This window comes from Polistes dominula, unplaced genomic scaffold, assembly GCF_049000335.1.
Source record: "Polistes dominula isolate Pdom_NZ unplaced genomic scaffold, Pdom_raw_medaka contig_77, whole genome shotgun sequence".
Lineage (NCBI taxonomy): Eukaryota > Metazoa > Arthropoda > Insecta > Hymenoptera > Vespidae > Polistes > Polistes dominula.
In genome coordinates, this window is record NW_028301152.1 from 533,753 (window position 1) to 561,529 (window position 27,777).

Below are 27,777 nucleotides of genomic sequence, written 5' to 3' on the forward strand. Positions count from 1 at the left end.
AGGAGCCCTTTTAGAATTACGAGTGTAAAAAGTATTTTATAAAATTCATCATAGTAAACGCAATGAATAATATAAATACAATATAAAGAAAAATAATTCGTAGAAAATCTTTGATGAAAAAAATTACGTGAAATTTAAGAGTTCCCTTAAAATGGAATACAATTTGAAGATGATCAATCTAAACGATTGGTAATTGATGTATATTTTTATATCAATTGTTTTTTGCGAACGTACACAAAAAAAAAATATTTCATTATTCTAGATTTGTCGCGTTGATATGTTGAAATCAAACGAACATACACGTCCAAGAATATTTTATCAGCAAAATTCGATAATAAGGATTATATAATGTGTAAAAAAAAAAAAACAATATCAATAGAATAAAACTCTGTCAATCTGTGATGAGAGTTTGTAGGTAAAAAAAAAAAAAAAAAAAAAAAGTAAAAAAAAATACGTGACGCTAGCTTGGACCAAAGAATCCAAGGATTTGTAATGTTCTGGTAACTCGTTCCACAAGTTGATCCTTATATCTCCAAATGGTCGTGTCTAAGATGCTGTTCTCCCGATACTCGACGCAAGTCTTCTTTAAAGACTTCACACAATCGGCACGATAATGCTGCAATTGTGCATCTTCTGTCTCGATCGGATAACTCGTACATCCTGCCCCAAGGCACGCCAATGGGAAATGATTGTGCAAAGTGACGACTCGTTCTGGATTATGGAAGCACTTTATGTACTGGTTTGGTTTAGTGAAGTTCTTAGAACGGTAGACGTGCTGCAGCATGTGCATGTATCTAAAATTAATCAAAAACCAAAATTTCAATTGTTACAATTATCTCAATGCATTTTATTATTAGTATAATAATAAATTAACTAATTAATATATCTTTTGCTACATGGTAGAAAAATATTTTTCAATTAAACTGAGAGATTTAATTATTTCATGTAATTTTAATTAAATCCTGTATCAATTGTTACTTATCCTAAACAATTTTTTTTTCTAATTGAAACCAGTGATTACTACACTATAATTCTAATAAATGTGTATCTATTTTGTATTATTTGTTTAACCTACGTATTACTCTAATTATGACAATTTTAAAAATAACACCTAAAGGAAGAGGAAAATCTCTTTCTCTTTTTCTCTTATTACAAAATTGTCACGTTAATTATTATTGGAAGCTTCCGTTTGACCGACTTGCGGATGATGATGATGATGATGATGATAATGGCATTGAATCGTTTATGCCAACCACGATTCTGCATGCTGCATTGCATTCTTTAAATTCGAGACTTCCTTAACGATTTGTTTTGTAATTTGACAAGTTGAATAACTGATATTCGATTAATAATCATCCTAATCATTTTTTTTTTCAATGCGATTTCATCATCATTTCTCTATTCATTGTTCCGTTCATTTGAACCAATTTAAAATCCCATAGAAGAAAATCACGCGAACAAACAGTTGTTTTGATATGAACGACGATTAATCACCAACTTATACGTAAAAATAAACGAAAAAAAAAAAAAACAGAAAAACGTCTAGGAGAAAATTAATGTCACGTTGACGAACAGGATCCGAGAGAGATAGAGAGAGAGAGAGAGAGAGAGAGAGAAAGAGATAGATAACTGTTAAGCAATTATTATGTGCCGTGAAAGTCAGAGCTCGAACTCACCTAGGTATGTCCTTGAAATGGCCATGGGACTGCAGCAGGTCGTCGAGGAAGTAAACGTTTCTAACGTTGTACGATGCACGTGTCTCATTTCGTATTTTGAAGGCCTTTGGTAAAACCCTTTTCATAAGGTCCTGCCAAGTTGCATCTTTAACGGGCATGATCACTTCATCTACATCCAACAGTGCTATGTATTCGTATTCGTACATGTGTTTGTAAAGACAATCATTGTAGGGTATTAATTCATTTTGTCTCTTATGATTGGTTTTTTTCGTAAGGTACATGTGTTGAAACGATGGAACGTTTGGTTGTCCACCGGGTAATGTTAGAGGTGTCACGTGTACTTTGCCATGTCTTTGATAATAATTCAAAACTTTCGTTATATTAGGATGTACTTGTAATTCGTAGAAAAATATTTTATCGGCACCAAGTAGGGTTATCAATTCGATCCATTCGACCAATCTGACAGATAGATCTTCGTGCAAGAAATCTAAACCCTTAACGCATACGGCAAAATCTTTTTTACGCTCGGGTTTGTTATAAATAACTCTTAGATTGTTGGTAGCAGTGTCGCAAGGTTTTTCAACCATTGAAATGGATGCTGGTGGTCCTTTGGACCAATGAGATTGCGGTATTTTGCAAGCTATAACATATGGCTGATATATTCCCTGTTTATAATTACCCCATTTAGGATACCATATGTATTTGTATTCCATATATTCAACAACCACGGGACTTTTTTCACCGTCAAACCACATCTGACAATAAGTTTTAATAGTAGGTTCGATCCTATCGATCATACCGACTATCCTTATTGCCGGACCAATCCTCGAAAGCTTTCGTTTATCGTAAAATGCTCCGAAGAACTGGAAAGTACCGTTACTTGTCCTCAACGTTTGCCAATAAACGTTATTAAATTCTAGATCGTAGATCGATGGAAACTTGAAATTGGCACAACTCTCGTTACCCTTTTTGGATAATTTATTTAATTGACCGTTAAACTTGTTGTTACTTTTGCTCCAATAAGCAAGCGGTAAACTTGGTAACCTTTCTTCAATCTCTTCAATCAATTCTTCTTCAGTTTTAGCTGGTCTCTTATCCAACAGGGGCTCCAAATCCAATGGATTTCTCGTAATTGGATTTTCATCGTTATTTTTATTACCTATTATCGTAGTAGTAGTAGTAGTTGTTGTTGTTGTTGTTGGTATAATCGATCCACCAATTATGTTATTACCAAAACCAGTCTCTGGGTCTTTAGATCTTTGCAAAAGATAACGAGATAATGCGAGACTACTACTTGACGAATCGGAAGACGTTTTATCGTATAGTCTTGTTCTCACGATCGTTTCACGACCCATGTAATTATTATTATCGTCTATGATCAAATCACCACCACCACCACCAATAACATTATTTTCTTCGCTATTTCGATTAACAACATTAACGGGATTATTATTATTATTACTACTACCTGCTCGATATGCACTGTTTTCCATATGACGAAATTGTACTGCTGCTATCATCACTAAACTCCATGCAAAAACGAACACTAGGACTCGCCTGGCACGTCGGGACGTGCTCCCGTTGCAACTCTGCAACATCCTGGTTCTACTTGTTCTTTTTTCTTCTTCTTCTTCTTCTTCTTCTTCTTTTCCTCTTTCTCTTTCTTTCTTTTAATCCTATTTTCTTCTTCTTCTTCTTGTGCTTCTCTTTTTATCTTTCACGAAGCTGACGCTTCGTTCAGGCACTGCACAGTTTTCGCATCAGTATCCTTCTGTAATACAAACAAGAAAAGATATATTTTATTATTATTTATATGTGGTTCATACAAATACATTTATTTCGATTTAAAAATTATTCGTAATTTGTTAGAAATATTTGTATTAATAAAAAACTCATGATTAAATTTAGAATAATTGTATTGAAATAATAATTAAAAAAAAAAAAAAAAAAACAAAGGTTACAAATGAGATTTAACCTTAAATCAAACGTAATTATAGAAATATTCTCGATTGTTTATGAATTAAATCGAATAAACTATATATCGATATTATTCATCAAAAATACATATACATTTACATACATACATAGATACATAAATTACTTCTTACACAACAAACCGAGAGACGAAACGATACGAGCATGGCCGAAACACAACTTCTCATCGGTTATCAATAATTCATCAGAGTTTTGAAATGATCATTTGACTCATGTAAAAAATGATATATGAGGAGAAACATGAAGAGAAATTTTAGAATGTCGGCCATGTGTAGTGATTAAAAAAAAAACAAAAAAAAATATTTCATATTGCAATAACTAATTTTATTTTATTTTATTTTTTTTTTTTGAATTATGTTAAATCATATCCTTCGAGATGAAGTAATTAATGTTATTCAAGTTATGAATTATGCAATTAAAAATAATATATGTAACGTGAATAATAAAATTGTTTGATACGATCGATAGAAGAAAACTAAGAACACTAAAGAAGATAATAACGAAGGGAAGACTATTTTTAAGGGCTTCGAAATGAAATAAGAAAAGATAAAAATAATATTACTTTGAATTTAGTATGATTCATTGGGTATTTCAAATGATTTGGAAATTTACTGAACGTTTATGTTATAATGGGGAGGGGCTGCTATCTTAAAGATAAAAGAATATTGGTCAATATTTGATAATTAATTGTTGCTTTATTTATTCAGTAGATATATACTTAACTTGTGATGTTTATTTGAATATGACACGAAAATATATTCGAATCTAATTTTTAACTTGCAAGATTACGTGCAAAAAATATTGCGATTATAAATTGAGATCTAAACTATCCTATCTCTTAAGTTGAATGAAACTGCACACAGTGTACAAAATTTTATTCAAATTGGTTCAGGAGTTTAGGAGTCCATTGCGGACAAACAACGTGACACGTAATTTATATATATATGAGATTAATTTTTTAATTAATTTAATAACACGTTTTCTATTTTCAAAGATTACATTGAAACAATTAAAAAAAAAAATCTCAACATTTATTTGACGAATAAAAAATATCATGTCGTTAAATCTTGAATATAAACGGACTAATGTATTTTTGTTTCCTTTCTAGATAAGCGTACCATGACGAGATCTTAATTAGATCCAAAATTTACCTAATCTTGACATATCAGTGTGAATCATCGAGTGTGAAATAGTTATGTGACATTTTTAAAACGAATTAACGTTAAGTGTTTTCTCTTTTTTTTTTTTAACGAAACTTTCGTATTTACACAGATTCTCAATAATAAATAAGTTCTTTTCACTCACTTTTTAATTCAACAATTAGCAAAATTTGATAATTATTCAAATTAGGTTTACTTTGAGAAAGGAGGATGTAAATTAAATGATGTTACAATGAATGGAGTAAAGCTTCAAAATGATTGAGTGTTACTATATTAGCTTATTATTGTTAAAATAATTATTTCAAGTTGTGTTGGTAATAATTAAGTTAATAGGTGATTCTTATCTTTATTTTTATTACATTTGATTAATTTGATATCTAAAAATTGTCTATTTCATATTTTTATTATGAAGTTACGACATATATATATATATTTACATTGTAATTAGGAAATTGTTAAATATTAGATTATTATATTATATTAAACAATTTAATGATACGATTGTATCACCAATTACAAGACACCGCGTATAATAATGTAAATATTCGACGATTTGATTTTCTTTTTTTATTTAATTCATGCAACATTTTTTTTCTTACGTTTTCCTGTTGAGATTCAATTTTTGATTTATTTTCTTTTGAAATATTTTAACATTTACCTCATAACAAATCTCAAGGCTTTGACTCGACTACTTTCGCAATTTCAAATATCGATGCATGTATGTCAATACGTCATTATTGACACGTTCTCTCCCTTATTAGCACATGTATCTGAAACTTTGATAGATGTATATGTGTACTTACTAATCTAGTGATATTTATATTTGTTTAAATATTCTTGATTATTCATAGAAGTATTTAACAAACGAACGAGTTAGACGTTTTATCGATTTATCATCAAATTTAATTATGATAATTACTTCACTATTGTTTTTGGTTTTTTTTTGTTTTTTCTTTTTTTGTTTAATAAACTTTATTGCTATTTCATTGCCAGTAAAGTGCAAATTTCTTTTATTAAAGTTCCTTGTAATTTCAACCAGCTGCAAGATATTTGCTTGGACATGTTTAAACAGACATCCTCATCTCTGTGTGTATTGTATACGATGTAATGTATATATGTATGAGAGTATTGTGAACGTGTATGTATATGTATACGAGTATCGTACACCGGATGTCCCAGAAGTCATGGATTAAACAAAAGGATGTAATAGGGGAAGTCATTTCCAACAAAAAATAAAATGCTTTATGCATGCCTATCCGATTACTCATTTTCAAATACATATATATATAAGAAATTATTATATTTTTTATATATTTTAATTATTATTATATATATAAGAAATGTGTTTTTTGTAGTCTAATAATTATATAATAATATAATAATATATTAATATATAATAATTTATAATAAATGAAATAAAGTTAAACATATATAGAACAATTAGATGAGTTTTATAAATCTAATTACAAAGTTAGATTAACTTTCTTTATTTAAATAATAATAAGAAAAAAGAATAATATTTTGTAGAATGATTCAATCAACTCTTGAAAAGATGATTCATCGAAAATATTTTTGTTAATGGTCAACGGAAGGAAGTCTATTAAATAATTCTGATCCAATCGAAACGTTTCCTTTTTTGAAATTTGTCCATTCGCTTTAACATAATTACAATCGATTCGAATAATTTAATATTATTCCAACTTTAACGATCCTTTATGGGTATGAGATTTTATTCTGACCGTTCTTAAGAAAGAAGGAATCTTCATTGGAAGACTAAATTAAAAATAATTTAAGAATACCGATTGGAAGAAGAAGAAGAAGAACTGAGTTTCATCGAGTTTCTCGTCCTTTGATCATCTCACCAGACAGAGACTCCTTCCTTCCTTCATTACTGCATTTTATTTTCTGATTTGTTTTCTTTTTTTCTTTTTTCTTTTTTCTTACTTTATCATCGTCGCTTTTGATCTTGATCCTTTTACTGAAGTTCCTTCCTTCTTTCATCTAACGTGTACAAGGATCCCATTCATTTTTTTGCTTCAACATTTTCTTTTCAACTTTTTAACACTCTTCTCTTGTGAGCTTTACTACTTTTTAAAAAAGGGGGAGAGAGAGTTTCGATTATTTATTTTTTCTTTTTCTGTCTGCCCAATTATGTATTCTTTAATCGAAATTATTCTAATCTTTTCTTTTCACATATTTATAATATTTAATAATATATACATATGTACATGTACAAAATTGAATAATTAATTATACAAATTTAGTTTCAAATAAAAAGAAACAAAAATAAGAAGCTTCGTTGAACAAGCATGAGACAAAAAGGATGATAATTTTTTTCAATTATTAAATTATTATTTTATATATATGGCAACTTCATACAAATGATTTCAAAATTATTCTCATACAAATATTGTCATCGAAAATAGTTTGAAAAGTTTGGTATGTTGACTGTTGTTGCTGTTGCTAAAGTTAGCATCGATACGAAAGATTCCTTTTTAACATGCATAAAAATTAACATACATACGCGTATTACATACATGAATACATAACTACATACATATATATACAGACACACGTATATACATATCTAAATACGGTATGGTTCTTGGTGAGTTAGAATGAAGAACGTTTCCATTGGTAAATGCCAAGCAGATAAGTATACTTCGCGAAAGATCTTTCATTTCAAATGAAACAACAGCAAAAAAATGACGATGAAGATAAAGATAAAGATGAGGATGAAGATGAAGATGAAGATGAAGAATAAGCTTGGGAGAAATCGAAAGGTATCTCGCGTGAAATTATAGAATAGAATCGAACGAAATGATAGACCACCACAAACGTAATAGTTTGCTTTACCCTATTGTTGACAAAAGTTACGAGAGAACGAGAACGAGAGAGAGAGAGAGAGAGAGAGAGAGGGAGATTTCATAAAAATAAAAAAAAAATAAAAAATAAAAATTAATTGTGAGAAAGAGAAAGATTATGCGAGATTATATCAGAACGATTGAAAGTGCACATCGCATCATCATACTTTTACTATCTAAAGAAGAAAAAAAAAACAAAGAAAATAAGTAACGGGTAGTAGTAATACGATTGAGTAAGATGTAAATTTTCATCTTCAAACGCGAACTTCAATCACGGATCCCCATGTATAATTTTTTTTACACCATACACAATTTGAAAACCAAACTTGCACGAGATTTCGTTTCTATAATAATAATAATAATAATAATGATAAATGATTAAACATCGAATGATTTTGTAATCAAAATTAAATCAACTAATTCAATATTTGAATTTTGTAACTTAACTTTATTTACATAAATGATTTTTTAATGAAAATTAAATCAACGAATTTGATGTATTAATTTTATTTGAATTTTTATTTATGTAAAATGATTTGATTACCAACATTTTTTTATCATTTTATTTTTGACTTTTACTTTTTTAAAGATACATTAAAATAAATCAATCAATCAATCAATAAATCAAAATTTATGTATATCAAATCAAATTGAATTAATAATGTATTTTTGACTTTTATTTTTTCAAGATAAATAAAATAAATCAATCTGAAAATTTAAGTATATTTAAATGAAATTAAATTAAAACCATTGTTAATTTAAAATCTCTCAACGATGATGATGATGATGATGATGATGATGTTGTTGTTGCATTTGTTTAAAAAGATTTACTTGTAAATTTCAATAAAACACATTTTAAACGTGATATTACGATTACAAATTGCCAACCGATGAAAATGGTCCGATGATATTTCTATTTCATTTATGACAACCATAAAAAATCATCATCCTCGTTCATTAAGCAATCACAAATGTTGTAAAGCAATCCTAGAAGTTTACGTTCAACGATTTCATCATCATCATCAACAACAACATTCTTTTTAAATCCTATCTCTATCTCACTTAATCATCTTTCTTTCATCTCTAAGATCCATTAGAAGATCAAATACGAAGATGGTTGATTATATTTTTTCTTTCTTTCTTTTTTTTTTTTTTTTACAACTGAATTACATTAGAAATTGTATATAAATTTAGTATTATATTATTATTATTATTATTATTATTAAACAAGATGCATACTAAAATCATTCATTTATTTTTATATTATCACGAAATTGCTACTTTTTTTTATTTATTTATTTTTTTAAATATTTTATTTATTTATTAATTTATTCTTCCATGTATCTATTTCCAACGTATTTGCATTTTCTATCACGTAACACGTGCTCAAATCCTTATCAGATCGTTTTCAACCTTTATCGTGAAAACATTAAGCTTTGAAAATTCATACGTTACTTTCTCATACACATTTTTCTTCATTCATCATCATCATCATCATCATCATCATCATCTTCATCTTTTTTTTTTATATTTATTGCCAAAGCCTACGCAGAATTCTATTCTTGAACATGTCATCATTTTGATCTTTTTCTTCTTTTCTTCTTATCTTTTTTTATTTCTTTTTTATTTGATTATTATTATTATTATTATTATTCGTATAAAATGATCGTAAGCATTTATAAATACTATAATAAGGATATTTATTGATTTTTCTTTTCTTTTATTCGTATGCATTTATTCAAACACACATTGACGTATCCGTACCGTAAATGCCAATGATATTTCAAGTTGTTTTTTTTTTTTTTACACAACTTTCTTCTTCTTCTTCGTGAAAATCTTATCACCCAAGGAAAAGTGCGAGTTTTTTTTTTTTTTTACACGATAAATGTAAAAAAACTCGAATGTAAAACGTTCGTATTACCAAGCAAGGATTATTTATCGTTGCTAAGGATTTACTTAACTTTCTTTTAAAGGATTTCCTTCTAGTAGTGGTGTATACCAGTAAAAGAGTTTTTTTCCCTAGAAAAACACAAATTTTCCACCTTAAGAAATCCTTTCCACTTCGGTTAGCACCTTTTAATCTCGAGAAATGTATACTACTGTCGAATGGGATATATAAAAGAAAGAAAAAAAGAAAAAGAAAACAAGAAAAAGAAAGAAGGGGGAAAAAAAAGAAGAAAAAGAGATCAAAAATGTTGTGAACTAAATTATAATATTGTATTTGGTTTGTTCGTAACAAGTTCATGCTAAATTCTCATTGGTTTTTATCTTTTAATAAAACACGAAAATGTATAATTCATTCGAAATGACAATTTTTCAATGAATTAAAAAAGAACGTGTATTTTTGTTTAAAAATACCAAGTATATGATCTATGTACCGTCCTCTTCGAAATTCATCTTCAAACTGGCACGTTGTCATCAATTAAAATACTTTTATTAAAATGTATTGTTTATATTTCCTTTTCGAATGTTACGCATGAGTGCAACAGTAATCATATTTCTAATAAAGAGAATTTAATTGTAAGATTAAAATGTTCTAATTTGAACATTTGTTTTTGTCTTCATTCTAATGTCATTATTTTATTGCTCTTGCACAGTGATGACTTAATTAAAAATATCGAAAATAAATCAAAGGATACGTTGGTCGTTAATTTTCAGATTTACAATTGACATATCTTTATTGCAAAAATAAAATTAAAAAAAAAAAAAAATACGGAATCATTTCTCTATAATAATATAAAAATAAAATTTAAATAAACCATAATACATTGTCATCCCATAATATTGTTCCCCAATGAAGAATATTTTTTTATCTCGACATTTAAACAACAAATTTCAAAAGAAAAAATCAAGAATTAATTTAAAAATATGCACGATTGTAGGTTTCAATTGACACAAGATCGAAGTAGTCAATTTTACAGTAATAAGTAAAAAGACAAAAAAAAATAACAGAAAAAGAAAATCTTGATCAATTAATTGATGGTGGTTGTTATTCCCCCCCATCTCCCACCCACCTTGACGAAAGCATGACGTGTGTGTATTATGCCTGGGTAATTTAAAGTGCCATTTGCTTCCTGTGGAAGGGAACTACGACCTCGTTTCGTCATTCAACTACCGTTAAGTAAGTATATAATCCATATCTATATACATATACATATATATATATACCAATAAATGCCTTAATTATATACGCAATATGTACTTCATGGTGTTATCTGATGCTGCGATTCTACTAAACATTTTGCCTGCTGACTGATTGTGAGTCAAAGAAAGAAAAAGAAAAAATTGTCTGCTGCGTGTGTGTGTGTGTGTGTGTGTACCATGATGTGTATATGTACATGAGTATGTATATATGTAAATGTAAGAGAACAAGATTGACATGAGTGATAGTTGAATAGTAGTAGTAGTAGTGTTCGTAATTGAAAATTCCGAATATCGAAATGGTGGGGTTTTTTTTTATTAGTCCCCCCTTCCCACCTTTCATAGATCTTGTGTTGAGATCTATGGGAAAAAAAGAAAAAAAAAACATAATCACGAATTCCGTATAATATTCCACGACACGACGAAGATCTTCTTTCTCATAGAGAAATATGTTAAACAACATTTTGCTAACGATTTCCTTTCCTTTCCCTTCCATTACTCTTTCCTTTTTGGAATATCATTTAAAAGGAGAGGAGGGACTAAGAGTGGGAGTGGGGATAGAAAACGAAACACACGTGTTAAATTCAACTCTATGATTCTAACTGTATATATTATATATATATATATATATATATATAAATAAAAATAATTTAAAATAACTGTTATTTATATATGATCACAAGATTACATATAATAATAATAATAATAATTATTATTATTATTATTATTATTATTATTATTATTATTGTGAGAATTTCTAAGATTAATTTTTGATATATTTTATTATTACTAATAATCGGTCTACGTCTTAATATGGTTTATACTTAGGTATAGATTTCCCCATAATTGGTATTAGATTAGAAATTTCTTCATTTTAATTACAGGAACAGTATATTCCCTCCATTATCCTTAATTGTAACATATAGAGAGAGAATCCTTCTTTTATTATATATTATATATATTATATTTATGTGCACTGGTAATTAGAGTAATGAATTAAACAATAAATAAAATAAAAAAGAAATGTTAAAAAAAACGAAACCAAATAAACAAAATTTATTTTTTTTAATATAAAATTGTTAAATATATAAATATAATTTATATTAATTTAAATAATAATAATAATATATATTATAAAACACAAATCATAAAAGACAACACATTTGTAATTCTTAGACTTATAATTGGCATACTTTTATAATTACAACCCTGACGAAACCTTGATGCATCCCTGACACATATGAGGGAACATGTGTGCATATATATATACTCCTTCCTATTATCCTTAAATACATAGAATCCTTATTATATATATAATTTATATGAAAAAACTGTAAAATAAAAATTAGCAATTTCTTTATAATAAAAAAAAGCAAAAAAAAAGTAAGATTAAGAAAGCATAATCAAAATTAATCTTTAAACTCTATTGTGGGCGCCTATAATAAATTAAAATAAAATAGTAGTATATAGTAAACTACTGTAATATAAACTACTATAGGATCTTCGAAATTGTTCATTTACATTTGTGACATAAATAGTAATTATATATTTGTACTATATATTACCGGTACGATCTAAAAATCTGTCATAGTCAACAGGGTTGCGTCAGAGTTGCGTCAGGATTGCGTTTGGGTTATTTACACGTATTAAAATAGAGAAAAGAAAATAAAAAAAGTACAAGAAAAATGGTAGGAGGGAAATGATTAATCTTGTAACGAGAAGAAATCAGTGCTCGCGTTTGAATCTATTTGAGGCGTGACGCGAATGAACTATTTTGCAATTGTAATCAAACGGTTCTATCTTCTTCTCCTTCCTTTTGTACATATACATACATAAAGATACAGGTATACATAGACGAATGTATACATAAGTTTTTCTTAGTAGTATTTGAACAGTAGTTGTATCTTTAGAAAAAGGCGGAAACTAGAGAGCCACTTTCTGTGAATGGAAATCAACTATTACTAAGTAATAATAGTTTTCTTTCCTATTTTCTTTCATTTTCTAATTATCTTTTTTTCTCTTTCTCATTCATGTTCATCTTATTATATTTCTATTCTCGTCTAATCTTTTTCTCAAACTTCTTCTCGCGTATCGTTTCAATTAAAACCTAAACGTATCCCTTTAACAACTTTCAAAATATATATCTAGTAAAATCTATGTGTGTGTGTGTGTGAAACTTCGGGGTAAGGTTGAGATAGGTGGAAGATAAGGTAGGTAGTACAGAGTGAGTTATTTTGCTCTGGAAAATCGAAGGAATCTTTAAACAAGGTGAAATCGACTAAACTAGTAATAGAACTTCTTCCCCCACCCTATCCCCTCCTCCCCTACAATACTTTACCCTAATCCCCACTTCGATTCTTCACCATTCCTTTTTTTTATTTCTTCTTTTACCAAATGCATTTATATATATATATCTCTTTCTCTATTTCTCACATAAACAAACGAATTTTCTTTCTCTCTTTCTTACTCCCCTTCCTTCTTATCTCATATCTGAATTTATCTATCTCTTTCTATCCTATTATATTTTCCCATATTTAACCTTACTATCCTTTTCTTCTTTCTCAATTGACCTATCTATCTCTTTCTCTGTCTCTCTTTCACTGACATAAACAAAACTCTTTTCTCTGTTTCTTTGTCTTTGTCTTTGTCTCTCTTTGCTATCGTTCTCTTTCTACCTTTTGGCACAATTAAGGTTAATTGGCAGGCGTAAGCGAGAAATCGCAATTGGAACGTACGAGTATAGCAACACATACATAGTAGCAGTAACAGCAAATAGCAAACAGCAACAGGAGCAACAGTAGTAGGTAATAGTTAACATAGCAAGTAGCAGCATCTCGTTTTATTCTCTTTTCTCTTTTCTCTTTTCTCATCTCTTCTCTTCTCTTCGGTTCTATTTTCCTTTTTTGTTTGTTCTTTTCTTTTCTTTTCTTTTCTTCTTTTTTGCTCGTCTTTGCCATTCCTCTTTCCCATTTTCCACACGCATCGTATCCGCAAAAGTTCATACATTCAAATGTAGATTTAAACGTAAACGATTCACGTCGACCATTTACTGTTCTTCAAAGATTTAATATATTTTATTATACTTAGTTAGATCATTTTTAAACATATGTATTTTATATGTAATAATATATTTAATATATTGTAATATATTATAAATATAATATAAAATGTAATATAATATAATAATAATTAATAATCTAATAATATAATAGGTAAATATAATATAAATAAATATATTACATATCAAATATATTACATGTAATATTATTATATTTCTTTTTTTCTTAGTGTTATTCAATCAATTCTTCTTTTTTTTTATATATATAAAATAAATTAAATTCAAATAACAAAAATAAATTCGTTAAATAGTAAAAACGTTGTAGAATGATTCGAGGGTAGGTATAATAACAATTACGAATGAAAGGGGTTTGGAATCTAAAGGAAACCTTTTTAAAATCACAAGTAGACAATCAAGGGATCGTATAACTCGAGAAGGGTGACTACTACTACCTTTACCAATGGTGAGTTTCGTTCGTTCATTCGTTCATTCGTTTGTTTTCCAACCCTATTCACCCATATACATAGTATAGTACAATACATATGGAAAGCAATGGAGGACTTTTGGTATTTGTATATATGTATGTATATTCTCATATACATACCAGACGACGACGACAACTAACGCAATGGCTACGAGCAATAAACTAAAGCCATGTGATGATGCCTGGTGATGCTGTGTGATCGTGTCGACGACGAGAGGATGCTTTCTAGGACGAGAAAGCTGTACCGGTTGCTTCCAAGATAAAAAAAAGAGGAGAAAAATAGGGGGAAAAAGAGAAAGGGAGGGAGGGTGGTGGAAGGGGGGGTAGAAGGGGAAGAGAGACAGGAAGCAGACCCTGGCATATGGTTTCTAAGCATGCATATCTCTATGTATGGTGGTAAATGGTATGTATTTTTCTGTGTATTGTGTTTTATGCATGTGAACACATCTTTGAACTCAAACTAATGCATCTGTAATTTTCAAGATCCATTTGCCACCTTTCCAATCATAATTCTTGATAAAATATATTTAAATATTTTAATATATATATATACTTTTATTATAAATTTAATTCAAACATATATAATATTAAAATGATTTCAATATAAATAAATAATATTATATTTCTTCATTTTACAAACTTATTAGCAAACTTTTATCTAAAAAAAAACAAAAAGTTATTTATAAGACCCAATGGAATAAGTAAATATTTAACCGTATATTTGAAAAGACTATACTTGCTATAGTATATAAGAATACAAGTATGTAGAACAAAAGGTCAATCGTTGCAAAGTTCGATGTCTTCTTCTTCTTCTTCTTTACCAAGATTCCAAGATTAGAAAAAAGATTTAATCGTGAATGCAACATGATTTAATTGTATTCTATTTTTACAAAGTAATACTTTTGATAAACTAGAAAACATTCGATTGTACACAAAAAAAAAAGAAAAATTAATATTAAAAAAGAAAAAGTTCAATGAAAAATGATTGTAGATAATTTCGAGAAAAATCAAATTAATAACATCTCATTCAACATTAATCATCAACATTAATTATCAGCTTGGAAAACGATTTGATAAAAAAAAAAGAAAAACAAAACTATAATCATTAAAATAAAATTGACATAGTACATTTAAAAATTATCGATCATTTTCTCTAGACGATTGGATATCCATTCAAGTGTAACTAGTTTTTGTAAGTTTATTTTTCTTCTTTTTTAAACCTTTTTCTTTCAAGTCTTCTTCTTCTTCTTTTTCTTCTTTTTCTTTTTCTTTTTCTTCTTCTTCATTGATTGTCGTCGCCATTTTCTATAGTTATCGAACGTTGTTCAAAGTTAGTTAGGAAGAAGAAAAAACTCACTAAATTCTTCTTCGTAATAAACAGACGTAACAGAAGTTCTTAGCCAGTGATTATAATTGAGATCATTTATGATCGTTGCTATTTAATGATCAACGTGCGAGACTATTTTCCTTAATAAAATCTTTCTTTCTCTTTCTCTCTCTTTCTCTTTCTTTCTCTCTTTCTCTCTCTCTCTCTCTCTCTCTCTCTCTTTTTCTTTCTCGTAAGATAATACTGATTCATTGGCTTGGCAGTAGCACACTCTCGTTAATAGCAATTACGATGTTGTTGAGAAACATTCAATCTTCTTTCGATCCCAATGACGTAACTAAATTGTAAGATCCACTCTATCCTTTTATCATTAATTATTTTTTTTTTTTACTTTTATTTTTATTATTATTATTATTATTCTTTCATCTTTTGTTAAAGTTTTTCTACACTTGTATTTTTCTTCCTGAGTTTTTTTAACATTTCCCCCCCCCCCCCTCATTGATCAACCGATTCCCATCAAGGTTCGAGTGTTTTTTCTTTTTTTTTTTTTTCACAACATCAACGAGTGTTAGCAAAACATTTTATAATCACGTTGACGACTGACCAACGGAAGTGCTTCTTTTTTTTTCTTTTTTTTTTAATCATGCTAAAAAAATACTATCTTTGTGGTCGCTATTTCGGGATCGAAAAGACGCTGTTTGCCTACTTTACAATTACAACAAGGCGTTTTGAGTCAATTAAAAATGTCAATTTGAGTGCGAAAAGTTGTTCATTTACTTGTCACATCCAAATTATACTTAGCACACGTTAATTGACGATAAAATTGATCAAATTAAAATGAATAACAAGACAGTAATTAATTTGGGCATGTGTGAATCGTTTCAAAATAAAATTTCATTTAAAATGCTAGAAAAATCAAATGCAAAAATATATTATTTTAAATATTAGAAGAAGAAAAAAAATAATGTGAAAAAGATCTTACGTGTTTATTTTGTTCTGGTACATATATATACATAAATGGAAATTCATATTACATTCATAGAAATTCTATTCGTACATGCAAATCTGTTTAGATCTTATTTTCTTACTATTTTACCACAAAATTAACCTTTTAGCTAGGATGAAGCTGACCGCGAAGTGCATTAAACAAAATTACCATGATTGGTGCATTTCAACTATGCGTTTAGTCCCATATCTGTGTGTGTTAGTATCAAACATAACACTCAACACACATACACATTACTGTATGTTATAATATTTTTGTTTAATTTTCCTATAGAAAATTAGGAAAAAAAAATAAAGAAAGAAATTATAATTAACACCTCTCTCACAGGTATGTACAATTTAAAAAATAAAATAAAAAATAAAAAAGGTCTTTCATTCCAGTAATTTGTTCGTAAAAAAATGTATACTTAAAATGAAAACCATGTTTAATTTTTCTATAGAAAATTATTTAAAAAGAGAAATAATAATTTACACACTACTCACAGGTATGTACAATTAAAAGTAAAAAAAAAGTTTCTCATTAAAGTAATTTCTTCGTAAAGTAATTATACTTAAAAGAAAAATCATTTTAACATTATTACTTTATCTCGAAAAAAAATGAATTGAGAATCAATATTCATTATCTTTAAATGTTTATTATTATTATTATTATTAATATATTAAAGTATGAAATAGATGTCACGTAAATTTTCATTATAAACAGAAATAAGTGTTAAATTATAGAAATGATTCGCATTTTATTCGTATAAAATATTATTATATTAAATACATTATTATCGTCTACCTTAATCGATCTATAAAAGAACATTGGATTTTAAAGTAGACAGACAAGTTATTAAATTCAAGGTTACGCAAAAAGGAAAGTTATCTCGAACGTGTACGGTGTAATATTATTCCGAACAATTTGTAGCTTAAGTATCCGTAAAGTTGTATAATAATTTCAACTTGAACACGATACAATTTCTTTCTTCGTAATGTTATTGTTCTTGTTGTTATTGTTGTTGTTGTTATGCAAATAAGGTAAAAATTTTATTCGTGAAGGACGATTAAAGATTCTTCTTTTAATATATAGTATATATATATATATAATATAAATTTAATAATATAAATAATATTATTAATATAAATAATAATTAAATTAATAATAATATTTTTTAATTATATACTTAAATATAATAATAATAGTATATATACTATATATACTATAAATTACTAAATATATATATTTATAAATGTATACGAGAGAAATAAAGAAAAAGAAAAAGAAAGAGGATTTAAAAAAAAAAAAAAGATAATAAAAAAATGTTTATCATCGAAAGAACACGATAATGATTGGTAGAAAAAAAAGCATAATAAAAAAGGCGAGATGTGACGAGAAAATACCATGACCTTGAGATGTCTGGACAATTTTCATTACGATTACTATCACGATCAACAGACTTATGGTTACGTTATTTAAACTTGAAGCTTCAGGAATGTTGTCGATACACGCAACTACGTCATTCATAAAATCCTTTCGATGTTTATCATCGTGCTTGAAATAAAAATATAAATAAAAAAGTAAAAAAAAAAAGTAATAATATATTCTATAAGAAAGATATAGGTGTATAATTGGTATCACGTAACTTGCCGTTTTACTTTTGTTATTATTTTTATATTAATTATTAACTATCGAATTGATTACTCATCGAGTATCGATTTAATATCCTTTTTTTCTTCTAAGATTTGAAAATATTAACATTTGACAAGCTTTTATTATAAATTCTGTATAACTATAATTTTTTTTCTCATCAGTATCATAAATTTACAGATATACCGTATAGTTTGGTGTTTTCAAACGAGTTTAAGAATTAATTCGTCAGTCGTTGAGTGTTTAAGGACTTTAAGAACTTCCATGACATTTTTACGAACCTATAAAAAGGGATCGTTAATTTTAATTTTGAAAAATTTAAATATATTTAATAAAAAAAAAAAAAAAGAAATAAACAGGAATCAATAATTTTTGACTGATTAAACATAATATTAAAGGTAGACTTGTTTTTATATTATTTTAGAATAAAATTTATGTTTCCAACGAACACGAGTATTGCACAAATTTGATCATTGAATATTATCAGATTATTATCAAAAATTCTTTCATTTCAAACCCACACAATTATAATTTCCCATTTAATTCATCAGTATACTGGAAATTCCGGTGTGTTCATTTCTGCGCTTGTGAATAATGAATTGAAAAAATAACAAAAAATAAAAGAGAAATAAAAAAAGAAATTAAATATTTTAGAAAACAAGATGAGTGATAAAAAAAACGTCTCTCTCTCTCTCTCTCTTTCTCTATCTCTCACTGATGATTATAAAGGTAACGTTTAAATGTTAGCAATTTATAATAACAACGTGTCGTTTATGTCGAAGCTAGAACGAACTACAGTTATAAACTGGTTAAAAAAAAAAACAAGATAGAAAGAGAGAGAGAGAAATACTACTACCCTTGGAATCATCGTAGTTGCAAGTGACGAGAAACAGAATTTTCCTATGTAATATGCGATATAAGTATATTATTATTATTATTATTATTATTATTATTATTATTGTTATTATTATTATACACCGACCACTAAATTAGTATACCAACGTTATTCCTTATTTAAGAAGCCATGAAACTAACATGATCAGAAGAAATCTTGAGCTACGAGAAAGATCTTAGATATTCTCTTATCTCAATGAGTATATAAATAATTATCTTGAATATATATATATATATAGCATATATAAATGTATATATGTATATATGTATATATGTACATAAGTATGTTGTATGTATTAGCATGTATGAGATTGATTGGATTGTAAGACAGGAAGTTGTTACTTGAAGAAATTCCATTTTATTTCCAATATCGTGGTTGACGGTTACTTTTTGTTTGTCTAATTAATATTAACGGATAATATGTAAATTTGTTAATATAACGTGTGTGTGTGTGTGTGTGTATATATATATGTGTAGGTATGTGTAATATATACTTGTAAGGGAAACTTTAAACGATGTTTTATATAAAACCTGTATTTTAAATGTAAAATGCAAATCTCAATTTAAAAAAAGAGTAAAATTGTAGGTTTTTCTTTTTATGTGTTTTTATTATGAAGTAGTAGAAGAAATATGTTAGTGTGTGTGTGTGTATATATATTATTAATTTTATTTTTAGAATATTTGTCATTTCTTTTTCTACGTTATACGGGGACAAAAATAAATCGAACTATGTGTGTTATACGATTTATAAAAGTTTTATATTAACTTATCGATTATAAAAAATAACTCCGGTTTATGATATTTTGCAATATTCGTTTTTTTATAAGATACAAAGTAGTTGACTCGCAGATTTTATTTTGAAATCATTTTTTCATTTATTTACAAACGTAAATAAGTAAGTGTACAATTGTTTTTCGATTTTATTTTTTTGGTTTTTTAAATTAAGTATCCTTTTTTTTTTGTAGACTATTTTAAGTTGATTTTTTCTTTGTTTTTGTAATACTTTAACTCTTTGCTGCACAGAATTTCAGATAATAAAATAGTCCAATGTTGCATACAAAATTTTATATTACGTTTTAAATGAAATAAAATTGGTTATATTTTTTATCAATACATAAATATATAACATAATGTAAAAACATTAAAAAAAAAAAAAAAAGAATTAATGATCAATTGTTTTGCATAAATAAGATAAAAATAGAAACTTATGAGCACGTGTTGTAGAAATTGCAATAATATTTCGAGATGGGACTAAAAGTGTCTCATTTGAAAGTCGACCTTGATCGTATGAATCGATAATAATGCAATGATTTATCTAACATAACGTTTCTAGTTCTAGTTACATGTGGTAGTTTGATTTTTGCTTATATACCGGATCTAAAATACACGTGGCACACGCACACACACACACATTATATACATTATATATATATTAAAAGATAAGAAATTTCTTTTTAATAAAATTTTTCATATTCGAGTTAGGATTGGATGAATTTTGCAAAAAAAAAAAACCTTAGATGGATGTTAACAACTAATATTACTCATGATGGATGTTTTCGACTAGCCTCGAAGGTATTCTTTCCAGTAACTATACACGTTAAGACTTTAAGTGTCGCAGCCCAACGACCATGCTCCAAAAAGGAAAGGCGAAAAGATAAATCGAAAGCCCGCTTCGAGTCGACTCGTACCACCCACACAGTGGCGTAGAGTACATACGTCGAATTATTTTATATACTAGGTGTGGTATTCCTTTGTCTCTTTTCAAACCAACCACTATTTTTTTATCAAACTATTTTTTTCTTAATTTTTTTCATTTTCTTCTTTTTCTCATTCAATATTTGTGCGTTGGTTGTACTGCTGCGTCATTTGTTTTTTTATTTTACTATTTTTTTTTTTTTTTTTATTCAGTTATGCGTGAAAATTATATAAAGCAGCATGACGTGTAAATGACGTCGAATAATTTTAATACTTGTGTCATTTTGTATTTTATATAGAAATATTTGGGACATTTCCCCAAATGTTTCGAAAAATATTTTTACCGGGTGTATTTGATTTATTTATTTTTTTACTTTTTTCTTCGATTGTTCATAATTCATCAAATGTTTATAAACTATACAGTGGCTTACATACGTTCAATCAAATCAAATTTTTAATAAGCTCGTAAGTTCTTAAGTTCGTTTTTTTTTTTTATATTCAATATTTATTTCAAACATAGCATAAGATTTTTTTATATTAATTTCTATTTTTGTTATTGCTACAATTCGCAAACAATTTGTACAATACATATAAACTAATTATAAAAATGATATCAAGTTATATCCATCATTTTTAGTTTCCAATATTTTTATCAAACGTTTGAAAAAAAAAAAGAAGAACTCAGTGTTCAGTTAGTACATTTGATACAACAACAAAAAAAGTATAATACTTCAGTTAATAAACAATAAATTGGATTACCGTGAAAGCAAAGATAAACGAAATTTTTGTAGAAATTCACCGAATTCTACACCACTGTAGATGATGGTCGTCGAGGTGGTGAGGGTTTCGAATTCTTTCACTACCGAAACTCGTCTGTTTCGTGTAGAATAAAAAAAAAAAAAAAAGAAAAAAAAACACCCAATATAATCATCAAGTAGTCATCTACTTGAGACGATCCTGTATTCTCGTTTACTCGCATAAACATATTTATATATTGGCATTGAATTAAGAAAAAATAAATAAAAACTGACAAAATAAAAATAAAAATAAAAATTAAAAAAATAAAAATCCTTCGTAAATCAAAAGTGAAATGTACGAGACACGTAACAAAATTGAACTTTGAACGACATGATATCATGCGTGCACGAATATATTCTATCGTGTACATTGAAAAGAATAAAAAAAAAATATAAAAAAATATATAACGTCACCTTTCGGTTTTGACATTCGAAGTTGCAAAAAATATTTGCATTCTATATCGAGAAGAAGATAAAAAAAAAGAGAGAGAGAGAGAGAAAAAATAAGCTTAAAATATCCTATCCATTACTCAATTATTTTTATCTCATTTTGATACAAATATTTTATTTGTTATTTTTTACATAATCTTACATAAGTAATAAAAATAAAAATGAAAAAAAGGAGAAGAGAAAATGCAACAGGAAAAAAAAAAGAAAAAATAGATGAGAATTGTAGAGATCAAATTTTGTGAGATAAATTTTTAAAAATCGTAAAGATAAAAAAATTAAAAAAAAAAAAAAAAAATAGAAAAAAAGTGAAAGATAGAAATCGTAGTGATAGACACTCAAAGAAAAAATTTAATTGAAATTCTTGATTTAATATGAAAAAAAAAGAAGAAAAAAAAATAATAATGAACCTAGTGAAATCATAGAAGACTTTCTCATAGATCGGTAGGATCGATTGCAAAAAGGTCAAATGATCGATGATCATCCAAGCGACAACGTCGATTTATCGGCTTACCGATGTTTCTTTTTCTTCGTTTACAATTTCCAACACTAACACTACCAACTTAACATCTTATTTCACGTGATTGAAGTAGTAGTACTTGTTGTCAAATGAGAAAAGCGATAGAGAAAGAAAAAAAAAATAAGAAAGAAAAATAAAATAAATAAATAAATAAAAATAGGAAGCGTTGGTCTTGACAGTCGATTGATTAAATTTTGTTCTTTCGACATATTTCTTCGAGCTTGTTTCATCGACCTTTTAGGAATGCACACCAAACTTTTCCAATATACATACAGCATGCACATGCATTCATACACATGCATACGTATTTAATACGAGATTTTATTTTGTTAAATTAATATAAAATAAAATACTATAAATATAAGAATAAGATATTAATTTTATTATATTTTATTTGTATAAGATTATTTATATATATAATCAATATACCTATTTTATGATTAATTTATTCAAATTGTACGAATAAACAAATAAATTATTCTCATGATCAAAGATCCGTCTCAATGTTATTGTTTTCAGTATTACGTTACGATTTGCGTCGTTGAATTTCATGTTGTTTCGTGTGTTATACTTTATATATATATATATATGTTTAGTTCTTACTCCAGTTACAGTTGACCACCTTCTGTTAACCGCTATTGCATTTATAAGCTATACTTATGTTTTATTTCATTAGAACGACATTTATTATCTTTAATTCTATATATATATATATATTTAAATAAAACAAGAAAAACAAATGTTTTATATTTTTTTAAAGACTAAATCTTTTCTCGTTTAAAATAATAAAGAGTTAGGCTAAACGAAGCATGAACAAGGATTTCTTTTGTTTTAAGTAAAGAGAAAAAGAAAAAGAGAAAGATAGGAAAATCTCGGTGTTTCTCTAACGTGGCGTATAAAAACATAGAAAAATTATTAATGACCTTGAAATTGGTACGTAGGTAGGTAGGTAGGTAGGTAGGTAGGTAGGTAGGTAGGTAGGTAGGTAGGTAGATAGGTACTTGGGAAAGATCAACGATATTTTTTCTATTGTCATACTAAACAATGATTCTTCTCTTACTCTTTTATAATCATATATTTTTATATGATAAATTTTAAAGATTACAAATTCGTCTCGATGGATCATGTAAGTCATTATAAAAATATAATAAATTTATAATTATATATATATAATATACGTGAGGCGTATTATAAGTGCAATTTAATGATAAATAAATGACATATGAACAATATGAAAGATAATGAAAGAAAAAAAAAGAAAATTTGTAATACTCAAGATAATAACGCTAGAAGTTAAGCTTCAAAATCAAAATGAGATCTTGATAAGGATAATTTTCTCTTTTCTTATTTTTTATTTTTTATTTTTAATTTTTTTTGTCGTTTTCCACGTTCTTTATTTTCTCATGTGAGGACTTTCTCTTTGTCACCATTGAAACGCTCCGAATCCGTGCATCTCGATAAAACGAGTAGAGAACTTGTCGATCGGTTTTACGTTCTACTTATTAAACGTTCAAGAAGACAAAATATAATATTAAAAAAAAAAAAAAAGAAAAAAAATTCTAAACAAAACAAACGTTTCTCTCTGCATAATTATCCACTTGTTTATTGATAGATGCGTATACTAAAAACACATTTGCATGATAATTATTACCATTTAATAGCCTTCTTTTTTTTAATAATTTTATCCAACTTTTTTTTCCTAACAACTTAAAAACATTCATTTACATATTTTACAAGGTTGTACCCTTGCAATGTGATTTTTATCATTGTTATTCCTTTAATTATCTACGAACTTATCGTTTATCTTATATATAGTTTTTTTTCTTTTTTTGAAATCTGAAGAATAATTAAATAATCAATTAAGAACAGTTAAGATATCATTTAATAGTTTATAATTAATTTTCCTTTTAGAATTATTTTCTTTTGATTATTATTTCTCACGAACCAATTGGATTTATCATTGTTATTTGCATATTATCGTGCATTTTAATTTATGTATCCTCTAACAACTTGACCGTCTGCATCATCTTCGAATGATTATCGTCTTGACCTCGTTTATAAGATTGCACGTAATTTTAATTATGCAATAAATCGTAAATTAAAGTACAAATTAGAAGCAGTTTAACTTCGATGAGTCTGTTTATTTAAAAAAAAAAAAACAAAGATATACCGTTACTCCTATCAAGGACTATTTAATATTTCTTAAACAACCCTTAAACGAAGTGATTAAGAAAACAGAATTAAGATAAACAGATATTGATCTGTAAAGCTGAAAACGTTCAAACATTAATTCGATTTATTTAGAACAATTTCTTGCAATGTTTCATCACAGTTTCCTGATTATTCAAAATTTTTCTTACGAAATTTACATTTTTGGATCATTTAATCGAAATAATATTATTAGATATAAATTATATATATATTGTAATTATTATATAATTTATATATCATATTTCCATAGCGATCATTAATGAGATTGTTCCGCGTATGATTCTTCCATTACTTAGAAATACAATTAAAAGAAAGAAAAAAACGATAAGAAAATCGACATCTTTACTAACGTATAATAGATTTTTATCAAAAGGGAAACAATCACGTAATAAAGAAACATATATATATATACAAGGACGAGCACAAGGTAGAAAATAAAAAGGATAAGAAGAAGAAAATATCCATGATAATAAATTATCAAGCGGAAATGAAAAATCGGAAGTTATTTCAACTCTTTTATCTCAATCATATGTTGAAAGAAAAAAAAGAAGAAAAAAATTTAATAAAAGGGAAAATAATTGTTTCGACATTGGAACATGTGTTTCAAGTCAATTATTATTAATATATATATATGAATTACTCATAATTATAAAAATGGTCTAATGTAAATCAAAATTGAATTTATATCAGTTATTTCACACGTATTATTTTCACAATATTGTTAAAAATCAATCGTTAGATAATATTCGTTACATCAATATTATATTATAGAATTCATTTAATGTTCAAATATAATTCAACATGTAATTTCGATTTCATAATTATATAGGTACGTATTATAATAAAAATATGTATAAATCCTTTGAAAAAATTCAAAACATAAATATAGTCTAGAAAATAGAATAAAGAAAAATTGTGAACAAATATTTAAAAAGATATAAAGGAGGACTTACGTTTAGTCAAAGGGAAGTCGGTCGAGTTTGACTCGAGTGGTGTAGCCGTCGTGGTATTTGGACGCGTCTATCGTGTGCGATTTCTCGAAACGGATCCATTCAATATCTAACGGTATGAAAGGAGGGTATAGAAGCAGCATCTCGTTTGGTCCAAGTATTATAAATAGTAGTAGTAGTAGTAGTAGTAGTAGGATTATATCTTTTGATCGTATGCATGAGTCGTTGTGTTGTTGCCGTCGACTCCGCACCACCAACAGGGGCACGCGTATTCGAAGAGAAAAGAGACGACAAGGGGTCAACGTGCCGGCATCCGTGAAGCGACAACATTACGAAAAAAAGGAGAAAAGAATTGAATTAAAAAAAAAAAAGAAAAAAAGAGAGAGAGATAAAAATTCCCCAGACCCCCCCACCCCCACCCTCCAAAAAAAAGACGAAGTTTGACAGGAAACTCTTTTGACAAGGTCGATAATGCACAACTAAATTATTTCTTCTTCTCAACGCGTTAACAACACCTTTTTTTTTTATTACGAATAATAGAAAAATCTATAGGAAGATGAAAAGAAAAAGATAGAAAAAAAAACTCAAACTTGAAATGAAAAAGATTCAAAATCAAACACACGATGACAACGTTTCGATTCGATTCGATCGGATTCGATTGGATTCGTTAAAGTTCGTACACTTTCACCATGAAATTTTAGTTTCTGTCTCTTGTCTTACTTCATACAGTTTATATACGAAGGTCTTCGACCGGCCTTAACACTCTCGTCCTTCTTTTTATATATGTAAGTATGTATGTATATATTTCTTTTATTTTCTTTCCTAACCTCCCCACCCCTCTTTTTCTCTTCCTTCTATTTTACAGCAAACAGCAGCTAGTAGCAGCTAGCAGAAGCAGAAGCAGTAGCACCACCATAGGATTCTATCTATACGTGATAGTTATTCCGTGACGAAATGACTCCTCTTCGTTCTTAACAGCATCCTCTTCCTCCTCTTCCTCCTCCTCCTCCTCCTCCTCTTCTTCTTTTTATTATTATTATCTTCTTCTTCTTCTTCTTTTCTCTATCTCTCTTTCTTTTTCACCGGTTGTTACAAAGAAAACGACGAACATCATTGAATGACGAAAAATTTGTCGAAAATTTTTTCAAACTAAAAAGAAAAAAAAATTCACTATGTATCTCCCCTATCTTTCGTAAAAAAACCCCCCGTTGCGAAATAAGATATATATATATATATATGTATATATATCCCTTTTGCAGTCTGAAGTTAGTATCTATCTATCTCTCTTCCTCTCTTTCCCCCGGGATAGATCACGTGGTATGGCGAAGATAAACGAAGATGAAAACGAAGACGAAGTTCGACGACGGACGACGACGACGAAGACGCGATCGACGAAGAAGACGAAAGAGAGTTAGTCAAAAGAAAGGGAGAAAAAAAAGATTTGCGAGAGAAGAACCTGTTGCGCGTTTCTCATCGATCCTACACGCACGTTCTTTTCGAACGTGACTTTTCTTCTTCTTCTTTCTTATATCTTCTCTCTCTCTCTCTCTCTCTCTCTCTCTTTATTTATTATCACTTGTTCAATTTAACTAATGAAAAATTTGTTTCTTTCAGTCATCCTGTCAAAATTTATAAATCGCGAAATGTTTTTTCCTTTTTTTTTTTAACTTGAATACAATTTATTTGTTAAATATATAATATAAATTATTTTAATTATTTAATAATAGAAATAAAAAACAAACGAAAGAAACATTTCGATAATATATCAATTGAGAGTAAGAGAGAGAGAGAGAGAGAGAGAGAGAAAGAAAGAAAGAAAGAAAGAGAGAGAGAGAAAGTAAATGTTTTTAATAAGCGAATAATACTTCTCGTAGGTACGGACTCTCGGTTCGAACTGGCGCCGTGTATCGGACCGAAGTCTTC

General features: G+C 27.6%; 1 protein-coding gene across 1 annotated transcript; it reads right to left on the minus strand.

Moving 5' to 3' along the window:
* Positions 1–408: 408 nt before the first annotated feature.
* Positions 409–27,764, minus strand: LOC107071164 (uncharacterized). Its single transcript, XM_015329914.2, has 4 exons — positions 27,720–27,764; positions 25,858–27,003; positions 1,677–3,447; positions 409–794 (listed from the first exon to the last, which is right to left on the minus strand). The coding sequence occupies exons 3-4, from the start codon at positions 3,272–3,274 to the stop codon at positions 461–463; spliced, it is 1,932 nt and encodes a 643-aa protein (XP_015185400.2). The 5' UTR covers positions 3,275–3,447; positions 25,858–27,003; positions 27,720–27,764; the 3' UTR covers positions 409–460.
* Positions 27,765–27,777: the final 13 nt, after the last annotated feature.